Source organism: Scomber scombrus, chromosome 22 (genome assembly GCF_963691925.1).
Source record: "Scomber scombrus chromosome 22, fScoSco1.1, whole genome shotgun sequence".
In the NCBI taxonomy this organism is placed as follows: Eukaryota; Metazoa; Chordata; class Actinopteri; order Scombriformes; family Scombridae; genus Scomber; species Scomber scombrus.
Window position 1 is genome coordinate 13,338,317 of NC_084991.1, and position 13,794 is coordinate 13,352,110.

General features: G+C 38.1%; 1 protein-coding gene across 2 annotated transcripts in view; it reads right to left on the reverse strand.

Annotated features, from left to right (window-relative positions):
* Positions 1 to 4,402: 4,402 nt before the first annotated feature.
* The window catches only part of tbc1d30 (TBC1 domain family, member 30), a 28,104-nt gene continuing 18,712 nt past the window's right edge, over positions 4,403 to 13,794 (reverse strand). The window contains exons 8-15 of one of the 2 annotated variants that reach the window (XM_062444022.1): positions 13,410 to 13,508; positions 12,993 to 13,161; positions 12,618 to 12,723; positions 11,902 to 12,008; positions 11,660 to 11,799; positions 10,079 to 10,318; positions 9,434 to 9,520; positions 4,403 to 7,071 (exon numbers count right to left, since the gene is read on the reverse strand). In XM_062444022.1, the coding sequence (XP_062300006.1) occupies positions 5,783 to 7,071; positions 9,434 to 9,520; positions 10,079 to 10,318; positions 11,660 to 11,799; positions 11,902 to 12,008; positions 12,618 to 12,723; positions 12,993 to 13,161; positions 13,410 to 13,508 (2,237 nt within the window). In that variant the 3' untranslated portion in view covers positions 4,403 to 5,782. The remainder of the gene's footprint in view (positions 7,072 to 9,433; positions 9,521 to 10,078; positions 10,319 to 11,659; positions 11,800 to 11,901; positions 12,009 to 12,617; positions 12,724 to 12,992; positions 13,162 to 13,409; positions 13,509 to 13,794) is intronic. The other variant, XM_062444023.1, reaches the window with a different exon arrangement.

The window sequence follows — 13,794 nt, forward strand, 5'->3', positions numbered from 1 at the left end:
CACAGTTGTCAATGTTTTTTTTCACAATAACACAAAACTTGAGTAGTATTAGTCACCAGGTATAATAAAAGAGTGAAAGTGGAGGCGTGGACCGACAACCGAACCATCTCCGTTTTTCCACTTGTTGCCATTTATGGTAGATTTTTCCAAAGCTAAAGAAATTTACTAAGAAAAGCAGAAAAATGTGTCAAACTGTTTCGTTATGTAAGCACAAAAAAAACAACTCAACTTTTTACAACTGTCAGCGCAATCATGAAACCAAACATCATGGTAAAACCTGCAAATGGGGGAAAATAAAAAAATAAACAGGTTTTCACATGTCTTAAAAAGGTACTTCATCAAATTAATGCAAGAATCCTGCAAACATTTTAATAATGACCAAACACAAATACAGATACTGTACTTTAGATATAACGGTGCTCTCCAAATATGAAAAGTCACTACAGTTAACACATCTCTATCATGTCATGGTATATTATGTCATACCACCCAACTTGACATTTAAAGATTCAAATTAACTTTTTATTATTCAGTCTACAATCACTCAAACTGCACTAACTACAGCTGCAATGATTAGTTGATCAATGGAAAATTAATCACCAACTATACAGATAATCGATTAATCATTTAAATTCTCAAAATCACTGATTCCAGTTTCATAAATGTGAATGTTTTCTGATTTCTTTAGTCTTCGAAGACAGTAAACTGGATATATTTGGGTTTTGGACTGTTGATCAGGACGAAAGTAGACATTTGAAGATGTCACTCAGGGCTTTGGGAAACAGTTATTAACATTTTTCACAATTTTCTGACTTTTTTTCCACTTTCATTTCTCTTTTTACATTCAAATTAACTTTGTATTATTCAGGCTACAATCACTCAAATTGTACTAACTACAGCTGCAATGATAAGTTGATCAGTAGAAAATTAACAGTAAACTGGATGTCTTTGGGTTTTAGACTGTTGGTCGGGTCAAAACTAGACATTTGAGGACATTTTGAGGACCAAACAACTAACCGATCAAGATCAAGAAAATAAAATAGATAGAATAGATTATTTTAAAAAACACTTTACATTCATAAACTAGGAAAAACAGCAGTTATCTGAAGAATGATGGAAGTATAAAATTGTTATCTTACTATTTGAGGTCGTCACTCTGGGCTTTTGGAAACAGCGATCAACATTTTCTGACTTTTTTTCCACCTTCATTTATTCAGATAAGTTTCTCTTTTACACCCTGATCATATTTAAATCTGGAAGCTGCCCAGTACAACCAGTCTGATCTGCTAGCCAGTGGCCACTGAGCAGTTGGTGTTGGTGGTGGTAGTATAACTAGGGAGGAAGGGTTACCCCACCCAGATTTATCCTGACGAACCAACAGGATCGAACCTTTATGCCAATGTTTCCCCTTTATAGACCAAACAACTAATCAGTTAATCAAGAGAATCATCAACAGACTTATCAATCATGATAATAATCTTTAGCTGCAGCTGTATTGACTAATAAACTGAAACTAATGCTGAACTGGACTGAAAGAGAAAGCTTATTGAACATGACAAATACAGGAAACAGAAACAATTCACTTTAAATCTTGCTCGAACACAACTTGTTAAGGGTGTTACAGTAAAAGAAACTAAAGGAGAGCACTTCCAAGAAACTGTGTGTTACTCAAACTTCTTTTAAAGCAAAGTTGAAGAGTATTTGTGATGAAATGCAACAGGAATCTGGTTATTATCTGTGAGGGGAGCAAAATTAATATGCTGGTGACAGTAGCAATTTATAATCCAAAAAACTGTACTATAGATGATTAACTACACATAAAACAGTTTCTTTTAATGGTGTTTTCTTTATTTGGACTGTGGTAGTGCCCTCAGTTGACATGTTCCTAGTAATAAAAGATGATTTGGTATCATTTCCTTTAACATGACCTCAGTCACCTCCCCCCCCCCCCCCCACACACACACACACATATATATATTAAAAGGAACTGCTATTTCAAATGAAACTAGCAAATGTGTCATACAAAATTGTGGTGGTACGATGAGTAACAGTGTGATACATGTTGAAATAACAAGCATGTCATTTTTCCACAGATCTGTAACCAGGGGTCAACCACCTCTTAAATTATTTTTTTTCTCCAGTGCATTTCAAATTTTCTATTAAAGAATAACAAAATGAGAACAAACACAAAGCAATAAACCTGAACAATCATTTTGTTAATTAACATAACATAGTGGTGACAAATATTTCAATAAGGTTGTAATAAATCATTGTGACAGGTGTAAAAAACTTAATTAAACATTTACACAATCTCCATTCAGAACAATAACAGGCTAAATGTGAATACTACCATGAGTTATTTATATTATCCATCTCTACATGTTAGGAAACCTTATTTCCAACTATAGCTCCAACCACCAATTGTTTTCATTAACAATTAATCTGTTGTTCTCAAGTAATCAATTAATTTACTCTCCTGTTTCATCTGTCTTATCCTGTTTTAGCTTATTTTTATTTCAAATTGAACACTTTACCACAACATTTTTAATTTTTAAATGTCTTTTTATATTGCTTTTACATTCTGTCTCAATGCATTTTATGTTTTGCGTAAAGCAGTTTAAATTGCCTTTGACAATTTCAGTTTAAAAAAGTCTCAAAACAATTAATCATGTGTCATTTAAAAAAGCTGCCCGTTAAGTTACTGTCAATTGACTAATTCATATTAATCCATATCAGTTTACAGCCATATTCAGCCAGTTGCATTAGACTAAATTTGAAAATATGAGGATTTGTAGCTCTCAATTTACCACATTTCAGTTAATAAATCAAGGTATAAACCCAAGATAAAACCTTAAATGCCTTGTTATGTCCCAACACGCAGTACACAACCCAAAAACATTCAATGTACTATCATAAGGGACAAAAGGACAAAAAAAAGTCACATGTAAGAACCTGGATAGTGACATTGTTTTAGTGTTTTATGATGGCTACCGGAAGTGACATTTCCCTCGTTTTTTCTATTTATTTTTTTTAATTTCCTGGCGCTTCTTTATCGTTTTGTATTGTGCAAGAAAAAACATCTAAACGGTAATATTTTAATTGTATATTAACTATCATATATTTTATTAGTTAATACTGTGCATCAATGTGCAATATAATGTATATTTGTAAATATCTTAATCTGTCTCTCTTATCTTCTTCTTCTTTCCTTTTTAAAAACATTGCATATTTCACTACCTTAACCTGCGTCCTCATATAGGGGCATTACATTTTGGGTTTTGTTGGACCTTATACTTTATTCTGCTTAACTTTGACCTGTTGTCCTAGTCTGTTAACGCCTTTTGTGCCACCTAGTGGTAGAAAAAAACAAAACAAAACATGAATCAGAATTTTTAGCAATAGCAACAAGCTATACTCATTTGAGGACATTGGGACTTCATTATTGTTCGTGCAAAGAGAAAGTGTAAATGTAAGGAAACAGTTTTATACACGGGTGATTTGTGTTTTACAGTAAAATAAACCCAATGTCTCCCATATGCAGACTTTTTCTTTTTTTGCCAAAAACTACTTCCTGTTCGAAGACATGTCCTACTAATCGCAAATAGCTAGGAGAAATTAAAAATGTATACCAAACAAAAGCTCAGGTCTAAGGAGGTTAAACTCTTAAAGATGCAGTGTGTAGAATTTAATGGCATCTAGCCTAAGGGACTTGGCAGAAATTGAATATATATATATTGAATATATATATTCATGTTTTAATTAGTGTATAATCATCTGAAAATAAGAATCATTTTGTTTTGTTGTATGAACTCTCTATATCTTTATCTATTAATCCCAATACAAAATGCCCCTTCTATGGAGCCTGCAATGTTTCTGCAGTAGCCCAGAACAGGCAAACATAACACTGAGTCTAGAGAGGGTCTTCATGTTTTTAATGAGTTTTACGGCCACCACAGGTTCTCCTACTTGCTTGAAAGGGAAGGGTGATGGAGAGGGGTATTCAGTCATCTCTAGATGCCACTAAACACTTAATCCTACACACAAACCTTTAAATCTTGAATGTAATAACCAGAATGAATTGTTCATGCGTTTTTTGCCCAGTTTTGGTGGTGTTCTTGTATGGTTTTTTTTTTTTTTTGCCTTTAATCAGGGATAGTGGAAACAGAGAGGAAGTAAAGGAAGAAATGCTATCTTTGGCTCAACAATAACAGCTGCAACTCTGAAAACAAGCTAAATGTTTTTTTATTATACAGCCCAAAAAATGTTGTATTCCAGCTGCATAGAAGAGTTTTTCAGATCTCTGGAAATGGCTTGTTGTCAAATAACCTGCTTGGTTTTTTAATGTTTGACCAGTATTTTTGAGGGGAAAAAAATAATTTTAATGTTTTGTGATTTAAATGCAGTGATAATAGCAAAATCTCAAAAGTAGAAACAATGACTCAACAATGAGAGGTACAAAGTCTGTTTAAATATGGTCAGACATGTCTTTAAATGTTTAAAAATGGTCATAAACTCTGCTTTCTGAAAAGTTCCCTTTGCTACATCTGTGCCGGAAGCAGATGTTGTGCCGCAGCTGCTACATGTTTTCACTAAGAGCTGGTTGTTGTTTCTCCAGGCCAAGACTTGACTGACCATACAGCCAAGTGAGACTCAGCAGCTGAGTAGTAAATCTCCCAGTAGTAAGAAACCACTTTTGTACTAATTATAAATGCTGGGAATCAACCTTAAATAAGTTCTCAGATGGGGGGGAACTACCCTTCCAAATGCTGTGCAGGTCTATAATTTTTTTGTTTACAGTTCATTTACACAGTATTCATAACTAAATGATCAAAAACACAAAAAGATCTGCACTCCATTCACACATACTTCATTATTTATCGAGACATTACATTCCTCGTGTTAAACAGTACATTTGCAAACAAAGATTACACATACAGGAGTGGTTTTTTTTAACTGTTAGACAAAACAAAAACATTTTAAGTGCTTCAGGACACAGGTTTTAAGAATGGGCCAGTTTTCTCGGCACACACTACCTTCATTTGCAAAAATTCTTAGGCATCTGTTGTTTCTCGTGTTATTTTTTTTATATATATACACTTGGCATAGAAACAACTGGATGGCTATTGTGTAATCTCATATAGGAACGTTACTTCATTATGTGAATAAATGTGGTCCTTGAACCCAGATGGAGACATTTGTCCAGAACAGAATCTCTTTATGTTTCAGTCCTGTTTTTCATCATCACAAACCACCATAGAAGAAATACAGATGCTGTAACTTAGTGTCTCACCCAAGACACTTTGTAGAGTCTGTAAAATATGGTTCAGCTTCACATCTGAGGTCTTTTTTTTTTAATAGTAGACCCATTATGGTCAAGAAGGACCTGCATATGCCACTATAAAGGGCTTGATACTGTAATAATGTGTTTTTCCTGTGTCCAACTCCCCCGTTGTACAGTCACATAGTACCCATGCAGCCGAAACTCTACACCAAACAAACCACAAGTCATTTCCTTTACTAGAAATGCCTTCTCGATGATCACTCGTAGTGTCTTCAGTGGCTTGTGTATTTCAGGATGACCCTTTTCTTAGGTGAATCACAATTTTAACATTCAAACCGTGATAGCCAGTAAATTCCCAAACATAACTTTATATTTCTAGAAGTCTGAATCTAATTCAAATACTATACAAGTTATTTCCTCAATACGCAGGAGGCAACACGGTGTAATTACATAATGATTTTTCATATCATGTAACATCTTTGTGTTTCCAGCAGCAGTTTTTTATCGCCTCCCAGTGGTGCCAGCAGCACTACTACGATTGAGGTTGCGACTCAGCTGGGGAAAGTGTACTGTGGGTGTTCTGGACGTGGGGCCGTAGAGGCCGAGGTTTCTGGCTGCCGCCGATTTCCTGGGCTGCTTTACAGAAGGGAAGGGGGAGTAGATTTGCTGTTTAGACGTGGAGGTGGACGGGAACGCCGGTGTGGACGGGGAGGAGGAAATACGGGATCCAGACGATGAGGCGACGGAGGAGAGTGAACCCATGGAGGGGGATGAGGTTTTGTAAAAGGTGGAAGAGGTGGGGGTGGATAAATTGGACAAACCATTCACCGATAGGGATGATGGGAGGCGGGATGTGGAGTGTGGGGTAGGGGTGGAGGGTGGTGTAGGGGACGAGGTGCAGGACAGATCAACAGAAGCTGATGTAGGGACCGGGGACAGGGACGGACTCGGAGTGGAAGGTGAGGAAGAAGGGATGCAGGAGCTGGAGAAGGGGTGAGGTGGATGGAGAGTGATGGAGGGAGACTGTCTGTCAGAGTCGGTGTTTCTTTCTGAACCAGAGGAGTCGGACTCTTTGTGTCTGTTTGAGGACGGTGGTGGAGGAAGAAGAGGGACGACAGGTGCAGGTTTAGACTCAGGTGGTGTGGGTTGTGTATCTAGGTTTGTGTTGCTGGAGGAGGTCTGGTCTAATTCGCAGTCAAGATCCAGGGAGCCCAGTCGCACCACTACGTCTCCAACTTCTGCTTCTTTTGTCACATCTTCAACCTGTGGAGCCTTTTCACATACCGACCCTGTACCAGAGGGATCAGGAGATGGAGGTACAGAGGAGTCATACTGTTCTTCAGCCCCTTCTTTCTCCTCCTCATCATCTCCCTCTTCTTCCTCAATCTTCATGTTTGTTTCATCCACTGATCCTTTTTCTCCTTCCTCCTCCTTGTCCTCATCCTCGTCCTCCTCTTCCCTTTCCTCTGAATCTCCAAATCCCAGCTGTTCTCGGGCCCTGGCCACATTCCTCCGATGAACCCGGACATGAGCGCGCCAGGGTGACCCTGTGCCTCCTCCAGAGCTCCCTGGAGATCCGCTGCTGTTAGAGCCACAGCGCTGCCTGCATGGGGAGCCTTGAGTCTGGGACAGAGAAGTGAGTTGGGCTCCTGGCAGTGTGGACGTGCTTGTGGATGTTGGCCTGGAGCCCCAGGGACCTTCACACTGTTTCCGACCCAGAAGGAGATGGTTGATCACTGTGCTGGAGGAATTGAGTTGGGAGGCCATGACACGGGTTGCAGGGCACTTGTCTGGAGGAAAGGTGAGAGGTGAGGGGAGAGACACAAAAACAAGTTGAAACATGCTCACAAAAAGGTGCAACTGTAAAGTCCCTCCCAACTCCTTTACAGTCAAGATGGTGGCAAAGTTAAGAAAAAGAGGGATTTAATAATCTTGTGTCATGTTTAACTTTAGTAGACAACATTTATGTAACAGGTGTGGAATTAATCTGCAGATGATTCGGTTCAAGATGACCAAACTTTTGAATGTGTGAGTTTTTGAGCCACTATAAAGGCCAAAATGTGTTCATGTGGCCTGCAACAGAAGAGTCAGCAATAGATTACAGTATAAAATACTGAATTTTTCAATAATATAATATGAATTGCTGCAACCACAAGAGGTTCTTGAGCATACAGTCATGAATATGCACAAAAATATGTTTGGCTGAAAGGTCCAGTAGTATGCAAAATTAGTAACGTACACACACGGACACACAGTTTCATATCATTATCTCCTTTCTCAGTTTCATGATGATATGAATCTGAGAAAAATAGGCTAAAAGTCACATTTGAGAAGGTGTAAACAATAACTAGTTGGTATATTTCTTGATCTAGATTATCTACTGTAAGAGAAATTAACCTATATTTCAAAATGTTCAGATTACTTTCCCGTTGAATGACAAATTGATTAACTTTACCAGCACTTAGTTTATCACAGAAATTGCCAAAAGTGAGAAGTGAGAACCTCCATTGAACACCAGAGGGCATTCAGAGTGTCTGGATTTATTCATCAGGCCTCTGACAGAATGAGACAGCATTTGGGCAACCGACTACTGCATACTTTCTTTTTCTCTGAAAAGTATTATATAATATATACAGTAGAGGTATTTGGGCCTTTCCCCAATGTCAAGAGACCAAGTTGATGTAAACATGTCTTTATGAAAGCTGATTATTGGGTTTAGAGGGTATGTTTTTCTATGGTGATTAGTGTGGATAGAGTGTATGTACAGATGTTTGAATCTGAAGGGGGAAAAGATCAAACCGGCATTTAATACTGTTATACAAGCCTCACAAATCATATGTCAGAATAAAATATTAGAAGTGACACATAGAATTAGAGGATGCAAATGAAGGTTAGTGATGGAATGAATCAGAAAAAAACTCCTGTTTTTCTGAAGAAATATGAATCATTTGCAAAGCTGAAACCAATTGGAGACACCTGTCACTGAATATATCATCAGCACTGTGAATACATCTTATTGCAATTAAGCATAAGTCTGTAGGTGCATTAAAAACAAATAGGCAATTGTAAATATCATTGTAAAAATCATGATAAATATATAAATGGTTGAATTGCTTTTAGGGTGATGGTATACAGTCGCAACCAGACTTTTTTGGCATTATTAAGTAGTAAAAAAGTTGTTTTATACATCTAGTTGATTTATAATTTATTTACTTGCCATCACAAAGCACTTTAAGTGAGAAGCTACTTTTTCTTTAACCTTTTCTTTCACAAAAGCATCAATCACATTTACAGTTTTTATCTTATGTACTGAAGTGAAAGGTGACTCCAAAAAGGTATTCAGACTTTAACTTTGCAATTACCACCTGCACCATAACAAAACCATCACCAGTTGCCCCATCTTAAGTATCCATTATACCATCCATTTTGTTTCTTGTTAAAAAATTAAAAATGAAAGCAGAACCCGTTTCAGAAATGATCTCAAAACACCAGGCAGAGGCTATAGCACTTCATTCATTTGGCGACTGTCTGATAGAGCTAATGGTTTGTTAGGCTTCTTCTGTTTGCTCAGAACAACACTGCAGCTATCTTTGCAGTTTTACTAAATGAGTGATGCATGCATACACCTTCCAGCATTTTGAGGGCATGATATGCATTCAAAGTTGGAACAACCATAACATATTTACAGTTTATTGTTCTAAAATCTGGAAAGAAGTCAACATTTTTGAGCTAGAAGTTCCCTCACCAGATTTCTAATGCCTTTCCCCCACAAAAGGGTTTTTAATTTATCAAGAGAATAATCTCAATGCTTAAATTAGTTTGTTATAAGGATGGGAGAGGTTGTTTTTTTTAATGACATAAAATACCGCTGTTAAAATCTCAATAATGACTTTTTAAGCTGTACAATGCTAGTTACAGTATGTGCTTATATCAACTGTGTGTGGTTGATTGCAAAATGGGTTTTTTCTTAATTTATCATGAATCCAGTTGGAAATCTGCTTTGGGAACCTCTGGTAGATATAAGTCACAGCTCAAGTCTACAAAAAGATATTATGATACAGCTTTTGTTCAAGCACCAATGAATCATTAGAGACCCTCAAATCAGGCCCAGAACACCCAGTTTCAAAAGCCCTGCAGGTTCAACACCAGTACCGTCAGTTTGATGGTCAGAAACATCGCTGTGTTTGTTGGAAAGCTCCTGAAGAACTCCTGGACTTGTGGCCACTTCAGGTCCAGGTCCTACGAGTCACACATTGACGTCAAACACCTTGTGCATGTGTGTATCTGTGCCTATTCCTTTTACTGTTTTCTTCACAAATTTGCTTTTTCTTTGTTTTTGTTTGCTCTCCTGCTTCTTAAAAGGAACAATCCACTGTTTTAATCACAGAAGAAGTACAACCTTACCGGCTTTCTGGGTCTAAATACAAATTTGGATACAAACTGCTGCTGCCAGCAAACAGAATACCAGTAAAATCAAAGTATAATCAAGTGAAAGCACATATTTCTTGTGGCTGTGGTATCTATAAATTCCCAAAAACTGAGTGGGAGCTCACATAACACAGCCTGTGGGTTTCATTCTGTAAATGTATGATCTATTTATTTTATTTCTATTAATAGAGCTAAAACAATACAGGTTTCTGAAGGACAATATCTCTAAATTAAATGTAATTTTGTTCCTACAAAAACAATAGTGTGAGGATATTTCCTGTAAAGCCACTTTGAACAAATTATTATTAAGCTATAATTATTATAAAGTTATTTTTAATTGTATTATTTCTTATATTAATCTCCTCCTACCTGTGCGTATGTAGAGTTGCATAGCCTGTTGCTGCTGCCGTCTCTTGATGCGAGTGTATTGCTTCTTCAGCGCATGGATGTCTGTGCTCATTCTCTCCATCATCATGCTGTTGATGGCCGCTTGATGCTCCGCCCTGGCACCTCCTCCTGCGCTTCCTCCACCTCCTCCACTTCCTTGCCCAACAGCACCCACCGCTCCTGGACTCAGCTCTGCGATGTTGCCCGTCTCTGATCGCTGGTCTGGAGGTAGGAAGAAGAAACACGGGGTCTCAGACAATGTGACACGAGATGTTTAAGATCTCCATTGAAAATCTATAGTTTTTTTTTTTTTTTTCTCAACAAAATGACACTAATATCAGAGGAAATGCAAGGTATTAAATATATACTAAAGCATAAAAATAGTTGAGAATTAAAGCGTTAATAAAGAGAAATACAGCAATACATTTTTTAAGTCTCTCAAGTCTTTTTGCTTGTCCCATAACTGCAATGTTTACTTTAAATTCACACAGAGAAAACAAAATGATTCAAAGGATTAGACTCGAGGGCTTTGGTTTAACATAAATAAATAAATAAATAAAAAAGGGTGACATCCTCCTCAGCATTAAACACAAATCTGACTAAATCCAGTGTGACTTTTTCGGGTCTTCATAAGCTTCTTTTCTTACTTATTTGCTCACCCAGTTTTTTTTGCTTTTATCTTCTTTAACCAAAAATCAGCTCAAGACATAAAGTCAAGCCACATAAAACAACAAGTTTTTTGATGCCATCCAAAGAAAATGATAAAAGAATTGTGTTAGTCTTTGTTGTATGTTGTTTTTTTTTAAACATGAATATCATGTTGGCTCTGAATGAAACCTGCCCAGGAGACTTCCAGTCAGTCCCTCCTGTTAATTGCACTATCTACGTTACGCTTTTACACCAAAGCAGCTTTTGAATATAAGATTAAAAAAACGAACTTTGCTGTCAACATACAGTTTTGATTTTTATGCTTCACTTCAGTTAACATTCCTCTTTGATTTTCTTGATAAAAAAGGTCAATTATCTTTCCATCATCTTCCTGCTTTTGTGCTGCAAACCAACACAATAAAAACACTGCACTGTAGATGACTGTAGCAGCTGGTGGTTTAGTTTGTTTACTGTAATTACACTGGTGTCTCAGAATGACTGCGGTAAAGATTTATTGATGTTCGTTTGCCACCCACAGCACTTAAGAATGAGCGTTGTTTCGCTTTTGAACTAGGTCAAGTCAGCTGTAATGAGATCTACTTACGAGGTTAAACAGAGCAGTCGGTTTTTTAGCTGAAGTTTTCATTTTAGATCTTAACCAATGTTTTTTTATCCAAATCCCTCAGGCTGCGTGCAGTTGTTTTAAAGATTGGGCGAGTCGTTAAAAGATGAGGAAGCAGGGATTTGTCTGGAGGAAACAGATCAGAGACGGTTTGTACTTGGGAGTCAAATTGAGGGCAGAACACGAGGATTTGGGGCAGTAGTTTGTCTGGCGCCACTTGGCTACCGGCCCAGTACCTTCTCCAGTGGCTGCCACTGAAATCCCTGTGTGGTGTTATGGGTGGCTGCACTGACCTTTGAGATGTTTTTGGTATCTGTGCAGCTCGGGGGCCAGCAAGCCACCCAGTGGCCCCAAACAGCCGAGCGCCGTCACCACCGAGTCTTCATCATCCATGTCGGCATCGTCGTCGCTCTCCCAGCCGCCCAGACCACCACTGAAAAAGAACAGGGTCATTATCAGCATCATCACCTACTCTATACTGAAAGCTACAGTGCTGCTGATGAAATGTAATACAATCTCGAAGTGTGGGACAAACCTTCCATTGGATTTGACTGAGGTAGGGAACGGAGTGATGTTGTAGGTGTATTTCTCTCTCAGCTCGGCCAGCTGGGGAAAAGGAAACACTGCCATGGAGTAAACCTCCTGACAGACAATGAGAAATGTCAGTTAATAATGTGACGTTGACGGGGGGAAAAAAGGCAGGACTCAACTGGGAGGGCAGTACAGCACCCACACAGTCTACTGTATAGCACACACAGTTAGTGTAAAGACTAGCGTTAATCTTTACAAAAGGTGGCGGTTGAAAGCATTTTTTGATTTAATGACTAAATTATTACCTTTGTGAGATGAATGTGAAGTTTATTGTAAATACTTTCTATGTCATCACTCAAAAACTGACATTAGTGGAGCAGAGCAGCAGTAATAAACCACACGAGCTGAAGAAAATAACTCAGTCTGCTCAGTCTGTTTCACCTTAAAAACAACCCTGCGCCCGCTCTGTGTCTTGGACAACGATATCGATCCCGTAACTAACGGCGCTAAGATGCTTTCAAATTCATTAATTCATTAATTAAGGCTTCAGACTATTCATCTTATCTGCCAGTTAATTGTTATATTGCATTTCAGTGGATTAAGAACAGAAAAAACTCTATCTATCTTATCATAGTCCCCTTGAATTAAATTATAAGTTGCCAAAATGATTCCCACCACTATAAAAATAGTTAAGTGGTTTTATTTTTGCACTGATCTAACCTGCATGAGTTCAACAGGATCAATGAGGTTGCGCTCCAGCATCTCCTGAGTGAGACAACCCATCGTGCTGTAAAAGTCATCCGCCGTCTGGCAATACTCAATCCGCCTGGATAGAGACAGAAGAGAAAGGCAGGTACCAGTTAAAGGAAATCCAGACAGAAGATAGATAGAAAGAATAGAAAAAGAATAGCAAGAAATAAAGCACAATATAGATATTCTCATTTGGTTTGCTAATAATGTAGCATTTTCCAGATTTTCAGTGATATATATGATAATACACACCAGTATTATAACACATTTCCATAAAACTATGAGATTGTTTAACAAAATCTCTACACGTTAAATCCTAATTTATGTAAACAACGGCCGACTCACTCTCCAAGTCTCTCCCAGATGGCGAGGGCGGCCCGAAACAGCACCTCCGACCCCTCAAAGAAAACCGAGTCCCAGATCTTCAGCACGGTGGCTGCCGGCAAGCAGGTGGCGAACATGGTGAGAAACCACTGCATAGTGAACACGTTGGTCAGTGGAGGCTCGTAGCTGCCTGAGAGAAGCAGACGCGCGTTATTTGTAATATTAGGTGAGTGATTTGTTCGTTCACTACTACAAAATATTGGAAACAGAGGAGACATATTCAAGCAACAAGTTTAATATGCAGATCATTTTACAGATAATGCTATTTTCTTAAACTTGTGACTATATTTTCACCAGCATCATTTAACAGTTAAAGCAACATCATTCATACCAGGCTGCAACACTTTATCCAACTAAATCATTCACAGAGATTCATACCTCCAGCCTCTCTGTTGGCAGCTTTCTGGAGGTGGTGGAGGTGCTGTGATAGCCTGGGCAGCTTCAGACGCAGCACATCCCTGAACACTGCCATGTCCACTGATGGAGAAGGAGACAGTGTAAAGTATAAAGTGGGATGTCTGCTGGTAACGTGGTTAGAGATTTAACAGATTTACCGTAATTGTAGTCATTATGTGACTGTAATTAACACTTACTCTAAATGAAAGAAAGTCAGTCATTCATGTATTTAGACTAGATCTTTTACTACAAACAGACAACAACTTTTTTCTTTTTTTGCACAAAATTGTGTAACTTGCAGTTCAGTTCAGGGCTGAAGCTGTCTTTTACTTTTTCAGGACAGTCTTCAAGCTCAAAATGCATCAGC